General features: G+C 46.6%; 1 protein-coding gene across 1 annotated transcript in view; it reads right to left on the bottom strand.

Moving 5' to 3' along the window:
• The window catches only part of EXT2 (exostosin glycosyltransferase 2), a 141,688-nt gene that overhangs the window by 41,337 nt on the left and 81,092 nt on the right, over positions 1-19,259 (bottom strand). The window contains exons 9-10 of the mRNA XM_068988369.1: positions 10,527-10,716; positions 757-923 (exon numbers count right to left, since the gene is read on the bottom strand). Coding sequence (XP_068844470.1) covers positions 757-923; positions 10,527-10,716 — 357 coding nt within the window. The remainder of the gene's footprint in view (positions 1-756; positions 924-10,526; positions 10,717-19,259) is intronic.

Genomic DNA, 19,259 nt, shown 5'->3' with positions numbered 1-19,259 from the left:
GATGACTACTGGGGATAAATTCCCCCACTTTCCCTTGTGCCGGCTGTGGCTAATTGATGTGCACACCCTGTTTTGGTTGGCTCTGATACCCCCAATTCGCCCCCGCAGCCCCAGGCCTCTGCCTGTCACCATCACGCATCTCGTGGACATCCTCCCTGACAGGACGCATCAATTCCTAGTGCTTTTCACCAGGGCTCGGCTCTGGCACTTTCCCCTGGGGAGACCTTTCCTGGTCTCCATACTTAACCCTTGAACCCGGCCTAATCCATCAGCCTCACTGAATGAACGGTGATAGAGAATGCTTCTCCCCAAAGACAGGCAGCCAGCCTCTGCACTTAAAACTCAGAGAGCAAGCCATCAGCGGGGTCTGCTTTCTGTCTGTCAGTGTCGCCAGCTTCTTCACTTACTGATGTTTTTATTGTAGCCATGCCCAGCTGCTTGAGTCTAGGCAGTGCTCTTCATGGAGACATCAGTAAAGGGCTTGTTAAATCTCATAGATGCTCTTTTGAAAATATCCCCTGGGACTCTCCTTGGGAGTTCCCCAAACTGGCAGACAGCGCAATTGTCATTTTGGAACAGGGGTTCCCCGAAGCTCTAAAGAACAGCTTCGTGACCCACACTCCCAAACACGGTTTTTGGGTACTACTACAAATCACAACTTCAGAGAATGAAATATAACCCTCTGTATTACAAAAGACAAGCAATAATGGGCAATAAATATTAAATATGAAAACACACTGTTTGAGACCTCCTTACCTCATAACCGAACTGCAGTTCATCAGAGGTCAGCATGATGATATCATCATCAATAGCCAGGACGGCCTCTGTCTCGATTTCATCGTAAGGGAAGAAGCGGTTACTCAACTTGTTTTCAGCTGTTCTCACAACTTTTAATGGAACCCGGATTTTGGGCCACAGAGAATCTGGAAATAGGAAGAAAACAAACAAAAAAAAAAAACAAGGTATTTATGACTCTTCTAACTTCTTTGAAAAGATAAACTGGTAAAAGCCGTGTCTCACAAATAAGACAGAAGCAGCAACTCAAAGCTGTGACTCTCATGAAATCCACAGGCACAGGGCTTCCCTGGTGGCTCAGTGGAAAAGAATCAGCCTGCCAATGCACGAGATGTGGGTTCAATCCCTGATCCAGGAAGACCCCACATGCCACAGAGCAACCGAGCCCGTGTGCCACAACTGCTGAGCCAGTGCTCTGGAGCCCGGGAGGCCCACCTACTGAGCTCACGAGACGCAACTACGGAAGTCCTGTGCGCCCTAGAGCCCACGCTCGGAAACAAGGGAAGCCCCTGGAAGGAGAAGCCCTCGCACCGCAGCTAGAGTAGCCCCCACTCTCCATAACTGGAGAAAAAGGCCATACAGTGACGAAGACCCAGCACAGCCGAAAATAAATAAACAAGAACATGGGGGGAAAAACAAAAACCGCATGCACAACTATAGGAGGACATTCTTAAAGATGGATTTTTATAATATATTATAAATATCTCTTCTCTCTACATCCTTACAACACTGCTGCTGCTCAATGCTGTCTTAACCAGAATCCACAAACAGGCTCCAAGCCACAACTGAGAGGCAGGGCGGGGGCGGGCCAAATGACTTGATGAAGGTCACAGGGCAGGACAGGAGCAGGCATGGGCCCTGTCTGCCTCATTCTCAGGCCCACGGTTTGAACACCAGGACTTGACCACCTGGCCACCTCTGCATAATCCTTCCAGGTGTGTACACCCAGCCGCAAACTCGCCTGCAGCCCCTCTGGGAAACATATGCTGAAAGAAAATAAGAGTGCCCACCTCCACCACCAATGGCTCCCAAGGCTGCCAAAGCCACCCTCACAAAACCGTGGCCCTGAATGAGTTCAGCTTTCCTAACTCAGCACCTCACTGCTCAACAGCTGCTCTCTCCTGATTCACTGGGTTTGGGTTCTCATCATGACCAATTTACAGAGTAAATATCAAATTTCTAGGTCTGATTACATGGGATTTTCTGGTATACTGAAGACCCACGAATTTTTTCCCATTCTACTTTGAAGCAATTCAACCTCAGGTTCCTCATTTTAAAGTGATGCATTTAGCAGAGAATGAAATTAACACTTCTTTGGTACAGGACCTACGTCCACAGACCTCAGGGTGCTTTACAGAGGGCAGTTTGTTCTTCACGCAACATTCGTCAGATGAGAACAGAAAGGTATCATATTGCTTCCAGAAACCTAACACATAATTGTGGGATGGTCTAGTTTTGTGAGTCTTGAAGCCCCAAAATGCCTGTGGCCACTCCAAAGTCACCATACCGAAGGAGAAGTGTGACAGAGGGAAAATCAGGAGGAAAAAAGGTTGCCCTAACAGACATCAGATAAAATATCTTAACTTCTGCATAATGTACAATATGTCCAGGTAAGGTGCTCCTAGGTTCTTGGAAGAGGCCTGTGAAAGTGAGAGGCCCTGTAATTAAAGAAGATATTCCTTCATCTATCTATCTGTGTATCTATCTATCTATATATATCTTCTTCTTCATATATATATATATATATATATATATATATGAAGAAGATATTCCTCAAGTTCTAAATAAGCCTAGAGCCTAAAACTCCTGGTGACTCAGATTGTAAAGAGTTTTCCTGCAATGCAGGAGGCCCAGGTTCGATCCCTGGGTCGGAAAGATCCCCTGGAGAAGGGAATGGGTACCCATTCCAGTATTCTTGCCTGGAGAATTCCATGGACAGAGGAGCCTGACAGGCTATAGTCCATAGGGTCACAGAAAGTCAGATGCAACTGAGCTACTAAGACTTTCAGAGCCTGAAAAAGCTTAGGGCCTAAAAATGTGTTCAACTCCAAAAAAAAAGCATGTTTGGGAAAGGACTGGAGACCACAGAAATGATCCAATGGGTCAGTGCCTTTTAATCAATCATCAACCTGGTCCAGAATGACATAATCAAAACTGTCTTCAGAATAAATAGATAGGCACAAGACTAAGAGACTGGAGACCTGAGTTCTGCATTACCCATGGGGTTCTTAGGCAGGTCCCTTCTTCTCAGGGTAAGAATAAGTGGAGAGAGAGAAGGGAACCTTCATTAAGCAACCAGTATACGCCAGATACTTCATAGATGCACTGTCATTCATCCTCCTGACAACTCTATGGAGCAGAAATTATTTACAAAGTAGGATTCACAAGGCTCAGAGAGGTTAAATACATTGGCTGGGGTTAGGGCTAAATGATACAGCTAGTATTTAAATCTAAGTCTGTTTAGCATCAAAGACCAAAAGGACCTGCACCACTTATTGCAGCTTGAAAATGTCATGTTTCTCTGGATCTGGAACAAAAACAATCATCCTTATTCTTCTCTGCTTCCCATTCCCTCTTCCAGTTAAGTCAAAGAAATCCCTGTCATAAATCCAAATCCTTACAAAACATGACTAAATTGTAATACCTAAAAGTGAAGGAAGTTATAGCTCTAACTAGATCAGTGGTTATCTTTAGATCAGTGGTTCTCAAATGGTGTCGGGATTCCTTCGTGCTCTTAAAAACTGCTGAGATCCCCAAAGAGGTTTTATTTATGTGGGACACACACACACAATTTATTTTATTCTGAATGAACACCAAGGGAACTTTAAAACCTCAGGACACACAAGCACACACTCCGTCAGCCAGTAGAGTGGTAATGTCATCCCATGTTGGGCAGCCCCTGGAAAACCCCATTATGCACATGTGAAAAATATAAGCGTGGGAAAGCAGGGTGACTCAGCATTCTCAGAGAAAGAATTTCAGCCTCACCAACCCTGTGAAAGGACCTCAGGGATGCTCTGCAGTGCCTGGACTGTCTGTGTTCGAGACCTTGTGTTTAGATTTGGGTATTGCAATAGAGCTGCCCAGCATGGCTTAGACGATAATCTGCCTGCAATGCAGGAGACCAGGGTTCAATCCCTGGTTCGGGAAGATTCCCTGGAGAAGGGAATGGCAACCCACTCCAGAATCCTTCCCTGGGGAATTCCATTGGCAGAGGAGCCCGGAGGACTACAGGCCGTGGGGTTGCAAAGAGTGAGACACGACCGAGCGACCTGCCAACAAACGCTCACAACAGAAGAACCAACAAACTGGGAGATAGGAGGAGCTGATGAGGACAGTACAGGTCCTCAGATCCAGACCTCTTTAGACTGAATATGCCAGTTGTCACACACTGCCTCTCAGCTTCAAATTCACCCTTCATTGCCCTGTAGGTGATACTGGCAGCCAGCCCCATCGCAATTTCCCCTTTGCCTGCTGACATGACGTTAACCTTTATCAGCAGCAGGTGCTGGAGGGACGCTGGGAGGTAAGGGGCTTTGCTTCCTGCTTCAGGTGTGCCTTTTTTACTTGCTCCTTTGGTACTTGGCCAGCAGGCAGGTAGCAGCACCCCTCTCCAGCACGTGTAAGTGGCACCCCCAAGGGAGGCTCCCAGCAGGTTCTATAGACACCCCAACAGGCTTCCTAAGGAGTCTGACAGCTCCTCTGCAGGCAGTTTCCTGGCAGGTTCTATGATACCTTCAGCAGCAACTCAGCTGAGGTTCTTCCCTCAGGTGGTTCCTCAGGAACTGAAGCCCTCGCCAGTACCCCACTGAGTCCAATAACACCCCCCGGATGGCTTCCTGTTGAATTCCGTGGGTATCCAAAGGGGCTGCTGGTTTCCTGTTTGCCAGTCTCAGCCTGTGGCATCTGAGCAGCTCCACCATGCAGTGGGTCTGAATCTCAGACCGAGCTGGGGGAGGCGCTCTCAATCCCCAGGCTGATTTCCTATAATCCCGAGAGCTCTTTTTACCCTTTAGCCACCCATCTCCTAGTCCTAGTTAACAATTCCTGGTTAATACTTGAACATTTCCTGGTCAGGCTGCTGTGTGGCTTCTGCCTCCCACCTGGAACTTGACTGACACACTAGGGCTATCAGAAGGGTTCTCAGATGAAAAGGCTTCTGAATGGCTTCTCTATGGCTTCTGAAGCTAGAACCATGACCAATGCCTGGGTGAAAGTTACAGGGAAACTGATTCAGGCTCAAAATCGGTAAGAATGTTCTGATGGAATGAAATGCCTTCAGCAACACTATGTGCCCTTCTACTTGAAATGTACTAACTTCAGAGACCAAACAAGATACCTCTGCGGACTGTACGGACAGTAACATTTCACAGAGAGAAGAGTCTTTGGAAAGAGCTTCAAATCTCAGGTGTTTGTATCCCTTATCAGCCATGTGATCTTGAACAGGTCCATGATTTTGTACCTGTTTCTTTGACTATGAAGATGGGATAGTGATGCCATCTTCACCTGTGGCAAGGCGTGAGGAGGAACAGGAATGCGTTTAGCAGCTCAGTGCCCAGCATGTGGCAGAACTTCCACCAAATGTTGGCTGTGCTTTCCCTTGCAGGTCTCTGTCTATTTACAGACCAAAGGATGTTTTCGAACCCTAGGCAGTGGTGGCAAAGTGGCACACGTTAGATCTCGTACATCACTCTGACAGTCTAGTGGCATGTCCTCAGCTTTTATCTTCAAAGCTCACTTTGAGACCAGCAGAAACCCTGCCATTAATCCTCTAGAACTGAAAAAACCTAACTTGCCAACGGAACAAAGAAACATGGAACTCTCGCCAAGGAAATTTCACAAGGCAACAAACAGCCCCTCTTTCTGCAATACAGAGAGAGGCTAGAAAACAGGCTAGCTGCTCTCATCCAGGAGACGTTCCTCTCCCCTGGATGAGAGGGACTCTTACCCGGGGAGTGTGCACAACATCTTCAACAGAGAGTTCTCCATGTTCTTTACCTGTGTGTAGCCAGAAAATTACTCAATGTCTAAAAACAACCTTCCTCGATAAGGTCTTTGATAGGGAAGTTTCAGCAAGTGAGGAAAGCTAAATGGGTACAGATGGAAATAGAATGAATCGTGGCTTTCTTGGAAAGGTGATTACCTTTTCGTGTTCTGAGCTGGGTGTGGAGAGCCAAAGGCAGCTTTGCTAAGAGGAGTCTCCATCTCCACGGTCCAGCTCCCTATGAGCCATCACGACCACAAGGAAGGGCTCCAAGTAGAACTCCCAGTTTCTGTTTTCACAGCTTCAAATAGCACAGGTCTCTAAGGAGGGGACCCAACTTCCGTGGGCTTTGGTATCCCTTCTGTGGAACATGGGAACAGGAAAGTGGCTAGCCAAAGAAGCATTATAATTACTCCCTGCCTTAAAGCAGACAATTCTGATATAGGATTTCGATACAGTTTGGAAAAAAAAAAAAAAAGGCAGGAAAGAAACACAAGTGAAAAAGAACAGAAGACTTGTATTTTTCTTTCCATTAGTATTTTCAAAAGAATAAGATTTATTTTTCTGCCTCTCTTCGAGCCCCTGATAAGAACCTGGTTGATCTGCATAATCCCAAATCAGAGACCTGATAAAGCATGATCTCCCTGCTGCTAAACAGCAATCTGAATAGACACAGTGGGGCTCGGGCACAGAGCATGAGCTTTGGATCCAGAGAGACTTGTGTTCATTTCTGTAGATCTCTGATGTGTGTGTGTTAGTCGTTGAGTTGTGTCCGGCTCTGTGTGACGCTATGGGCTATAGACCACCAGGTCTCCTGTGTCCATGGAATTCTCCAGGCAAGAATACTGGAGTGGGTTGCCATGCACTTCTCCAGGGGATCTTCCGAACCCAGGGATTGAAGCCGGGTCTTTGCACTGCCGGCGGATTCTTTACTGTTTGAGCCACCAGGGAAGCCCTAGGGCAAATTACTCAATTAATCTGAGTTTCACTTTTGTAAATGGGGATAATATCAGCTTCTTTCCGGTTTGTTAGAAGCACTAGAGACAATGCCTGTAAAGCACTTAGCGTAGTTCCCACTCCTCGGATAAAAGGTACACAATACATGTTAAAACGACACGGTAACATTCTCACTCTCACAAATGTGTGCACTGGTTCAGTCGTGTCTGACTCTTTGCAGTCCTTTGGACTGTAGCCCGCCAGGCTCCTCTGTCCATGAGATTTTTCAGGAAAGAATACGGGAATAGGTTGCTATTTTCTTCCTCCAGGAGATCTTCCTTACCCAGGCATCTTCACAAACGGATTCTTGTAAAGTCTTACAAATTTCACTTCGCCTCTGACATTTTGAAGAGGTGTAGACAGAAGAATATGGTGTGACTCCTTAGGATGCAGAAGGAAACAGTGTCTCAGCTATAAACCTTGGGTTCTTACCCCACTGCTTGGCCCAGATGGGGTCTTTTTCCTTACTCTTTTAACTTCTAAATGCATGAATTGTAGCTTGTGTCTCATCCTGCGAATCTGTAGCTGGCAAAATAGAAATGTCACCTTCCATTCACACAAAGTAGTCTGAAAAATAAGATTTCTCAAAAACATTGCCAAATTTATGAAAAACAAACAGCTGAGCCAACTGACCTGATAACTTTACAGTTCTGAGCTTTAGTCCAACTTGAAGGAGAAAAAGAACTCCTTGTGTTAAGGATTTTTTTAAAAACATGTATTGATTAACAGTTTTCTCCAAGTTGGATGCCAGGAGCCATGTAAGCTAGGAGAATTCTCCAACTTGGCAAAGGTACCACGAAATGTTCAGGTTGTCTGATGATGACCCCAAGTCCATCCTGGGGATCACTGTCACACACAACCACAGATTCACAAAATCAACCATCAGGTTATCTCTGTACAAATATCGAGCTCCCTCCAGAAGTCCTCAACCTGCCTGGTGAACAGCGAGTCCCCAGACCCTCACTCCCCACGGTCCCAGGATTCAGCTGGAAGGAAGGGCACTCTTGCTTCTGCTTCTCAATGGCCTCCATCCTGATGGACCGCCCTGAAACACTCAGCCAATCCCATCCGGCCTATTAAGAACTGTGGAAGTAGCAACCCGAAGCTGGGGTGGCCATAGGGGAGTTCCCTGAGATCAATTCAAATTTAAAAACTGAAATCAGTTAAAACAGAAGGCTGAGTTAAACCTATCTGAAATGTACGATGTAACAGCTTCCTTCAGGCTGAGGCCAGGGGCCAAGCCTAACAACCTCTATATCCATCAAGCCGGGAAACTGAAAAGCTGGGGTCGGAGGAGGGCAGTGGCTTGCCTCTCTCATCTGACAGAGCTCAAAACCAACGTGACGAAAGCTCGCTGGAAATTTCTATTGCCTAATCTAAGTATTTACTTAAACTTCAAACCCAGCAATTTAGACTTAAATGTAACCAAAAAGAAAATACTATTTGGTTGGGTTGGAGAGTGAAAAAAAAAAAAAAACAGTAGAGGGGAGGGATTTCTGCCTACACTAATCCTCCCAGCAGCAGACATGTTAACCACAATATTTATTTTAGTAAATGTAGAGAAAGTGAAAAACATCACTTTTGCCTCTAATATTTCAAAGCCTTGGACTTGTCTTTTGAAAAATATATATGTTACTAACGCCATACATGAAAAATCAGATGCCTTTGCTGGCACGAGGGCCAAAGCTGACAGCCCCATGTACCAACTGAACAAACACCCCACAGAAGATTAAACACGGTTCATGTTCTCCCCAAACAACCACAACGTCAGAGCCAGAGCCCTGACCTAAAAACCACTGTTAGAAAAAAAGCTGGTCCAGCCCCTCAATGTGTCAAACTTTGGGTCTCATCAGTTGAGGGCTCTCTTTCCTCTCTAGTGCCAAAATATTTCAAAAATAAACTACACTCTTGGTCATGACATTCACCACTACACTTTGGTAGGGTGTACCAAAAATTAAAACTGAACACCCAACTCCAGAACCTAGGTTTGTGCTCTTGCTTTTAGAGATGGCAATGTAGGCAGGACCTTAGACCAAGAAGGAAGAAAACGATTTCTCTTTTCGCACAGTTTGCAGTGATACTTGCTCCAAAGAAGTGACTCAAAGTCACATTAAATAAGTCACCTTACACCCAAAATGGCTGACCCGGGTTTCTAAGGAGAAGCCTCTTCTGCACTTAGCAGCAGCACTGCCTGTCTGGGCAGGAGGGTGGGGTGCAGCTGGGGGCCTCCCACCCTGGAAGCTGGTGGCCTCGGCATGCAGGGGGGTGACTGCAGATATGACACACAGCTGTTCCAGCTCCGACCAGAGACATGCAGCCTTCCTTCTGAAACACAACCCGTTCTTTATGAATGAAGACACAGATCAGCAATGCAGTGCCTCCAATCCACCGCACTCTGGGTGGACCTGGGGCTCTGATGACCCTCCCTGCTGTCCCGTTCTGTCCCCTCGGCCTCCTCCTCCTACCCTTTCCCGTCAGCTTCATCCTCTCTCCCTCTGAGAAGGTGCCAACATCCTCTTTTTTCTTCTACCCTTTTCTGTCCCCTTTATTGAGAGTCAAACAAACAAAACAAAAATCCAAGAATGTTGGGAGGAAAAAAACCTGGCACAAAAAATGGTAATCATAACAACAATAATAAACGCCATGTGCTTCAGGGCATACTATGGGGCTTCCTGTAAAATAGCAACTTTGTTTACTAAACTGTGGCTCCCTGAATCTAAAAAGCAAGTACTGATGCAGAGGAAAAAAGTCCCACCAAGGAAAAGATTTTAAAAGTCTCAAGAGGGCATTTAAATCCTGATTTGCCTCACAGACAGAAGTACATTCTTCTCCCAGCCTAGACTAGGGATCTACTACTGGGGTTTCCAAGGTTGACTATCCCGACTTCAGTATAACCAATTAAGCGGGAACAGCCATAAAAAGTGCAGATGCTACTGTCAGGCAATCAACTAGACCTTATCAGTGGCAGTGGCGCACATTACAAACTTCAAACTCATTCCTTGCTCTGATCCATCAGCAACTTCCTGGCTTTAACAGGCTATAAAGGGCAGGGGCTTTGAAGTCCCTGGGATTAGGATCCATAATAGACGGGCTGAATGAGAAACGAAATGCAGGCGGAACGTACATTATGCGTCCTGAATTAAAAACAAATCCAATGAATCAAACAGGCTCAGCCTGAGCTGCCAGTCCGCAGATCATAGGGGTGGCCAAGGCAAGGGACAGAGTGATTCAGGATGAGCTGGTGGGAACTTCCATCGAGGGGTCACTTTAAGGAGCTGATTCAAGCCTGGGAGGGCGCGCTGTGCTGACTCTGCCCATCAGAGGTGAAGCCGTCCTTTTTGAAGAAGAGCACCGTATCAGAGCCGAGATAAGGAAGGAGAAAACTAATGCCTTTTAAACTGACTTTTCATGTAAACAAATCAGCTGAGAGGGCTGAGGGAAGCTGAGATCTGTTTTCTCAAGACTGATGGCCTTTGATCCTATTGATTCCTAAGCCCTCAAACACTTGTGGCTACAGAGCATGCCATGGGCTAAGAGTTAAACGGGCCACCCTAGAACAAGAACAAGATGACTGGGAAAGCCAGGGGCATGCTGCCTCAGGAGTGGCATTACTGTTGACAAAGCAGGAAAGTTCATTTAAGACAAAGGCTGCAAATCATTTGTCCATCAAAAAAACTCGATCCCATTGAGACAAACACAAAACGTCCAAACCTGGCCTTTCCTGGACACCCAGTCTCTCCACTCTTCTTACCTTCAGGAGGGTTTTTATTCTGATTGTTCCAGACGACCAGCAGCTTGGATAGGCTAGGCACCTTGGACACTTCGGTGATGACCCGGAAGAGGCTCTCCACTCGGTCGTAGGTGAGGACGATGGCTGTGAAGCCTTGAGATTGTGGGGGGATGAGGGGGAGGAAGAGAGGGTTGCTCACACTGCCCCACTTCTGCAAGAGAACAGATTAATGTGGGTCAGAGAAGGGTCTAGTAACAATGGTGCTGGTCTCTTTCTCAGAATCACCAATAAAGCTGAACATGGGAGACTCGATGTAGTTTCTACCATGACCAAACCAAGAGGCAAGCAACTGTTCAAAGTCTTCCCCACCTCAAAATCTGCACTGATGCTCTTTAAATGAGTTTGGCTCTGATACCCTTAAAAAAAGGAGCAGATAATTTTTGCAGCTAAGAGATTTTTAGTTAAACATGGCAGATTAAACACACGCGTTTATCTCCATGCCATCCCCAAACCCACTAAAACGGCAATTAATAGATATAAAATATAAATCTACCCAGACAATGAAATGGGAACAGAGACAGCAGCTGATGCGCAGCATCAACATGCTTCTGAAAGACTGAAAGGGGCTGGAGAAGTGGTGATGGAGCAGAAGGGTGAGAGTCGCAGCCCAAGTACCACAAAGGGGGGTGGTGAGGCAGCAAGGCAAGCAAGTCCCAACTGTTAGCCCACAGTGGCCCAGGGACTGTGCTCGGTGGGACCTCATGAGGTAAGAGGAGGAGGGTGAGCATAGGAGCAACAGCTAAAATAAGGAGCGGCGACAGGCTCAGGGCATAAGCATTCCCATCACCTGCCCACTCAGCCAGAAAACTACGCTTCTTCCTTACCCACGCTACAGAAGGGAGGTTGATTCTCTGAAAAACACGAAAGCTCTAGACATGGAAACATAGGTACTGAAAAGAGGGAAATGCAGTTAGAGCTTATATTTTGAATGATGAGCTCTACGGCTTCTTCTCTCTCTAGCGACCCAAACACTAGCAGCCATGTGGTTTACCTGCCACTCCATGACCTGACAGCGAAGCCCCATCACCTTACAGGGAGGCCCCACCACCTTACAGCCAAGCCCCACCACCTTACAGCCAAGCCCCAGCATCTTACAGTGAAGCTTCACCACCTTACAGCCAAGCCCCACCATCTTACAGAGAAGCTCCACCACCTTACAGCCAAGCCCCACCATCTTACAGCCAAGCCCCACCATCTTACAGCCAAGCCCCACCATCTTACAGAGAAGCTCCACCACCTTACAGCCAAGCCCCACCACCTTACAGCCAAGCCCCACCATCTTACAGCCAAGCCTCACCATCTTACAGAGAAGCTCCACCACCTTACAGCCAAGCCCCACCACCTTACAGCCAAGCCCCACCATCTTACAGCCAAGCCCCACCACCTTAAGCCCCACCATCTTACAGCGAAGCCCTCCGGTAACAAGCTTCTCTCAAACAAAAAACTTTTGATCAGCTCTTTAGAGCTTCCACAGATCCTAGAATCAGACATTTCAAGAACACCTTCAGCATGAACAATAGGAAACAAGTGAACAAGAAGAAAAACAAGAAGCAGAGAAAACAGAACAGAAGAAGCAGAGGGCGGTGGTTTAGTTGCTCAGTGGTGTCTGACTCTGTGACCCCATGGACTATACAGTCCATGGAATTCTCCAGGCCAGGATACTGGAGTGGGAAACCTATCCCTTCTCCAGGGGAACTTCCCAACCCAGGGATTGAACCAGGTCTTCCGCATTGCAGGCAGACTCTTTACCAGCTGAGCCACAAGGGAAGCCCAATAATTCATGTACTAAACAATGCCCCCATTTAAGGTATACAATGGGTTTTGGTACATTACACCGTTAAATTTTAAAAACTGGTAAAATATAACACAAAACCTGCCACTCAAACATCTTTAAGTGAACAATTCAGTGGCATGAATTACATTTACATTCATTTGTTTTTACATGAAAAGCCTAACTTTAGGACCTGACTTCAGCTTCACCAGGAGGAGGCTGAATATGAAATGGCCTGTTACTCTGGCTGCTCACGCTCCTTAGTCTTTTCATACTCTGGGATTTCCAAGGCTTCCCCTGTCAACCTCATCCATATCACTGATGGACAGCCATCACCACGTCTATGACAACAGCTGGGTGCCAGATGTGACAGTGTGGGGCAGGAAATGCACACAAGCACATGGGCTACACATGGATGGGAACTCAGGGAGACTGAGTGGGGTTCCTGGAGTCCTAATGTCATCAGGATATTAAAGCCAAAACGTCCACAACAGGCCATAATTAAGATTTCACAACCAAGAGACACAACAGGAAAGACTATCTTCCTAAGGCTGACTTCTTGCTTCCATAATATCACACTTGGGCATTAAGCTGTGGTCTTAGGAAGGTGCCTGAATCTTAGTGTTTCTACCCTGCATCCGATCACCTCTGCAGGAACACCTTTTCATTTTCTGTTCCTGTCTTACTCATCACAGTTTCCTGACTTGTATGGAAACGGAAGTCAGGAAGTAGCCCTGTGCCACTAAACCACAGTTAATCACCGAGGCTCGTGGTCTCTCTGCCCTCACCAACCCAGCCCACCCATCAACCCCTCCCAACACAAAACTCGTGTGCTTGAAAATCCTCATTTTAAATGGAAAAGAAAAAATAGTTTTTAAAGAAGTATGTAAAATAATTTAATATGTGATGTCAAAATAGTCAAGATTCACTCAACACCTTGGTTTCCCTGATAGCTCAGCTGGTAAGGAATCTGCTTGCAATGCAGGAGACACCAGTTCGATTTCTGGGTCAGGAAGATCTGATGGAGAAGGGATAGGCTACCCACTCCAGTATTCTTGGGCTTCCCTTCTGGCTCAGCTGGTAAAGAATCCGCCTGAAATGTGGGAGACCTGGGTTCAATCCCTGCCTACTCCAGTATCCTGGCCTGGAGAATTCCATGGACTGTATAGTCCATGGGGTTGCAAAGAGTCGGACACGACTGAACGGCTTTACTGTGAGGCACTGTGCTACATACATTATCTCATTTGCGCCTCATGACAACCCCAAAATAGACGGCTACCACTCTCATTTTACGGATGATGAAACTGTGGGATTAGAAATAGTGAATGATGTCTAATCATTTGCTTTACCAGTCCAGAAAGGAAAGAAGAAATAGTGAATGATGTTCATGGTCATATAACCTATACATGACAGAGCAGGAAAGCGCCTGGGGTGTCCGACTCCAGAACACCAGGATGTGGCGTTTCATGGTCCCTCCCCAGTTTGAGGTAAGCATCACCATTTATAGACTCTGGAACTGTGGGAAACTCCAGAGCTTATTACTGGTAGCTCTTCTCTGAGAAGAGAAGAGAAGAGAAATGCTGACGGTTTCCTTGATTCTTGATGATCAAATCTGGGCCAATAAGTAAGAGCCCACCTAAACACTATGATTTCACAGGGTACATGGAATAAAAACACACCAAATACATAACACTGACACAAAGGGAGCACATAAATTTAAAAAGGTAAATACACCTCTAACACAGGAGGAAAAACTATTAAACCTCCAACAAAATGAGGTCTGTTCAGAAGTGGGGAACGCCAGCACACTTGCATGCCTCTATGACATTCAAAAGAGGGGAAAAATTCCCTGATAGATGCAAAGCCTGGTTTCAGAAAATGAATCCCTTGGAATTTAAACCCCCTGAAAGGCATCACAGCTCTGGTTTCATAGCGCTGCCAGGAGAAGAAACGAAGTCTCTGGCAAGACAATAGATCCTGTGTCATCCCGTATGCCAGCTCCCTTCGGGAAGCCGTTGGTTATGGGATGCGGGAGGAGATGAAGGGTGGGTGGGTAATGGATAGTAACTTGTCTCAGCTCTCAATTTTTCCACACTGCTCACGCGCATGCCAAACAAGGCTTGAAGACTGGAAAAGCAGAAACAGCAGCATACTGGGGGAGACAGGGCACATAAAGGAGCGTAACAAGTTCTGAAATCTTGCCAACACTTTCCCATAAAACACAGGCGTTGAGATGAACACGGAGGCAACACAGAAACTGCTGAGCATGAATCTATTGTGTTACAAGCTTGACACTTTACTGTAGGACATGCCACCAACAATGCTGCTGCTGCTGCTGCTAAGTTGCTTCAGTCGTGTCCGACTCTGTGCGACCCCACATACGGCAGCCCACCAGGTTCCCCCGTCCCTGGGATTCTCCAGGCAAGAACACTGGAATGGGTTGCCATTTCCTTCTCCAATGCAAGAAAGTGAAAAGTGAAAGGGAAGTCGCTCAGTCATGTCCGGCTCTTAGCGACCCCATGGACTGCAGCCTACCAGGCTCCTCCGTCCATGGGATTTTCCAGGCAAGAGTGCTGGAGTGGGGTGCCATTGCCTTCTCCGCCAACAATGATGCAAATACCTTCAAAAAAGTGAGCCAGCACATTTGAGGTCAGTTTTAGAATCACATGTCCTTAATCAGAACCCAGGCTCTTCACTTACCAGCTTCGTGGCCTGGGCAAGGCACTTAACCTCTCTTGCACCTCTGTTTCTGAATCTATAAGATCACGTTAAAACTACAGCTCTTCTAGGTACAAGTACAAGGGTCAGTCGTTCAGTTGTGTCATACTCTTTGTGACACCATGGACACCAGGCTCCTCTGTCTATGGGATTTCCCAGGCAAGAGTACTGGAGTGGGTAGCCATTCCCGACCCAGGAATCCAACCTGGGTCTTCTGTACCGCAGGCAGATTCTTTACCACTGAGCCATGAGGGAAGCTCTTTTCTAGGTAGTGTTACTTAACACAATAATTAAATTATTAACATGTCTTACTTATTATTTCTTAACAATCTAGATGTGGTTAATAACAGTAACAAGGTAATAAATGTAAAGTGCCTGACACACACAAACATTCAATAAAGGACGCCAACAGGTAGTCTTATGGGAATAGCAATTTCCCTGGGATTCACTTTCTGCAGGTCTCAAAAGCAGGGTGGGAGGTGGCTAAGTGATCATGAGCTATCTTCCAGCCACTAGGATTTTAAATGAATCCCTTCTTCCTCTCTACCTTCACCTCACCATGCTCTGGGGTCCTGGTTTACCTGGATTCTCCTGGATTCTTCTTCCTCTCCAAATACACTTTCCATTTTCATAATTTTCTCTTTTCTGTCCTATTCATTATATTTTAGCTGTCCTGAAAGCTTCATGAAAACCAGAGTCATAACTGCTATTAACACCCAGTGCCTAGCACAGTGCTTGGTGTGACTCAACAAAAACTTGCTTAAAAATGACCAAGCCTAAACTGTGTTCTTTCTGTTCTCTGTGCATGGGTGTGAACAGCTAATGTACATTCAAATGAGTGACATCAAAGCTCTGAAATGGTTTCCAACTTAGTTCATTCATTTTAAAATACTCATCCACAATCTTATCGTGCTAAGTATTCTGAAGAAGTGTATTAGGATATTTAATAGTGTGGATCTGGAGGCTGACATTTACTGTGGTGTGGAAAGCCTCGTCTGTGACTCTCAGTTTCCTCACCTGTAAAATGGCGAGCCTGGCAGCACCTACCTCCAGATTATGCACGTGAGCACTCAGCCCAGGGCTCAACACAGAGCTCCAGGGATGGTGAAAGTGAAGTGACAGTCAAAGTCGCTCAGTCATGTCTGACTCTTTGCGACCCCATGGACTACACAGTCCATGGAATTCTCCAGGCCAGAATACTGGAGTGGGTAGCCTTTCCCTGCTCCAGGGGATTTCCCCAACCCAGGATCGAACTCAGGTCTCCCACATTGCAGGCAGATTCTTTACCAGCTGAGCTACAAGGGAAGCCCAAGAATACTGGAGTGGGTAGCCTATCCCTTCTCCAGGGGATCTTCCTGACTCAGGAATTGAACCAAGGTCTCCGGCATTGCAGGCGGATTCTTTACCAACTGAGCTTTCCGAGAAGCCCTGAATGAACTGAGCTATCAGGAGAACTAGGAACGGTAGTTGAAAGCAAACACAAAAAACTAGCTCGCTCCACTTCATATTCTCATCTGGCAAAACAACAGTATTAGCAGCTCAGCAATCACTCCATCACTATGATTTCTGGTGCTCATTCATTCAGTCAACATTTCCTGAGCATAAACTATAAGCCAAGAATAGGGTTAAAGACGCAAAGACAAATTCCTTCTCCTCAAACAGTTCAGAATCTGGTAGGGAAGACAGCTAGGTAAAAAGACAAATTATAACGCAAACAACAAGTACTAAAACAAGGTCCTCAAGTCCCGTGGGCCCAGGAAGATCCACAGTCACCTCCATCTTCCTGGAGGAGGTAAGGAGGGGACGGAGCTAACCAAACAGCCGCAGGGCAAGCCGAGCGGCAAGTGCGGAGGGCTGCTTCCTCGCTGCCCGCCAGAGGCAGACTCTGCCAGGGCCAAGGCTAGGAGGAGGGAGGGGAGCACAGGACAAGGGACCTCAGACTCAGGCAGACTAAAGCCACATCATGAAAAGCCCACGCGACAGAAGCTTCTTTTTAAGTCTCATGATTGGTTTTCTGTTGATTTGTTTTGAAGCTTTCTTGTCCAGAGTATTGTTTTGCTAATAAATTAACACGGCTACCTTCACGTTCTGTCTGAAAAGGTCAGAAACAGGAAACGCTGGTCTGCAGCTGGGCTTCTGTGCTGGGTGCCTCTCCGTCCGTCCACAAACATGATTCCATTTGCCTTTGGAGCCCGGTGACAGCGAGGAGAAAGGCAGCTTTAATTGGGGTGTGCGCCTTCATACAGACACTCCACTCCGCTAGGGTAAGGTCAACAGACCAACCCCCAGAGGAAAAAAAAAACTCACTGAAGAAGGACATTTCAAAAACAGCGTTTAGTCACCTCTGAAATACCGTTAAGGACCGACCCCCTGCTGGCTGACCAAAGAGAGTGTCTACAGTCTGGGACCTCCTGACCCCACTTTCTGCAGGAAATCAAGCAAATTTAAACCTCCATAATTTACTCAAGACTCTGACTTCTGCCAGAGAAAAGGCAAACAGCGCTGGCAATTAACTCGGCAGCCTGATTAAATCTCCATCATGGCACGATGGGGCACGAAACCAGGCCCCCAGCAACAGAGGGGCCAGAGGAGAAGGCAGAGCCCCACTACCACAGCTGCAGCCCGCAACCGCAGCTGCAGCCCGCAACACTGGCTCTCAAGGAACTTTCGGGTACGCTCAGTGAAACTCTTCACTCCAAGATGGGAGGCGATAGCAGAGGAGGGAGTGTGTGCATGGCGCGTTGAGGCCAAATACCTCCTTCATCCAGCACTCCCCCTACCCCTACTTCCTCACTCAGAACAAACATTCTTCAGAAAGCTGAGAAACCCAGACTATTAACTTAATCCACGACAGCCATGCCAACTGTCACAGCAGCACGCCCACTTTCGAGAAGTTCTATCACATCGCTTATCCTGGAGCACCCTGGTGAATGAGTTAACAGCAAACAGACAGACCAGCGAGACGGACTTGTGGGTTCAGGTGGCAGGATCTCTTGAAAGAGAAGCCTTGGGAGATCAGGCTTAAAGTCCACCACCAGTTCAAAGGAGTCTTCTCCTTCAAGCAAGGGATTCCAACTCAACTAACTAGGTGTGCCTCTGGCAGTCTCACACACAGGGAAGTTGTCTGGGCCCTTCCTGCAATCCTGTTTGACTTCCTTGGTTGAAGGGTCATAGGAGCCCTATGTGAGCCTAACCAAAACCATCCTGGCCAAAGTTACCTACCAGACAGAAACTGGAGGAAGCTGGTGGGCAAACTGCTAGAGCCATTCTGAAAGGGTCTTGCTGGAACTACTGGAGGATTATAAAATACACATTCAAATATCAACGAAAGGACTCTCTCAACCTACACCAGGCAAAACCCAAACAGAAGAAATCAAGTTCAAAGCAGGATGATCCAAAATTTAATCCCTATTATAGCAGAGGTTTTTTTTTTTTTTTAACATCACTATGTATAATGTCACGTGACAAGAAGAGAATTAAGCAGATATTTGAGTCCACCCATATTTGATTTAGATGGTTATTTTGTCAAAGCAGAAAAGTGAGAAGTCAGAGGAGAAAGGAAAAGAAGAGAGGAGAGGCTTGTTACACAGAAGCTTTCAAGCCCCTGGTTATGAGCAGCCTTACCTATCCCTACCTTGATCGAAAGGGCAGTTTTCATGGTTGTTTTGAAGTTATCAACCCTTACCTCAATGTGGTTTCAATTATGAATTACCAGACTAAAAGGGGTGGGGGGGAGCTTTGATTTATTCTTTTTTGCTCCAATTATGCATGATGTGTTTCCACTGAAGACTTTGAAAAGTATTTCATCATGCCTCTCATCCTGCAGTGGTCAAAGGGCAAAACCAAAAGGAGTTAACCCTTTCATTTTTGCCTCCAGGTTCAAACAGCCTCCCTATCAACGGACATAGGGCAAGGCCTTTGAAGCAGAGAGGGCAATGAAAGGGTTAAGCATTAGCATCACATTACTAACGTGCATAAGGGTAGTGTCCCCTGTCCAAAATGGTGAGATGATATTTATGTTAATGGGTGCTGGGAGATCTGAAAGGGGCAATCAGTAACGTGGCCCACACTGCCTTAATCATTAACCCTCTGCAGCTTCTCTCTGCAGCACAGCACTGCCCTGGGTGTGTGCTGACTTGGGACGCTGGAGAATGTGTGCCAGCAGGCTCTCTTAACATTGAGAGGGAAAGGATTCAGGGACAAGC

Source organism: Capricornis sumatraensis, chromosome 16 (assembly GCF_032405125.1).
Source record: "Capricornis sumatraensis isolate serow.1 chromosome 16, serow.2, whole genome shotgun sequence".
Lineage (NCBI taxonomy): Eukaryota > Metazoa > Chordata > Mammalia > Artiodactyla > Bovidae > Capricornis > Capricornis sumatraensis.
This window is presented reverse-complemented; position numbering and strand designations above follow the sequence as displayed.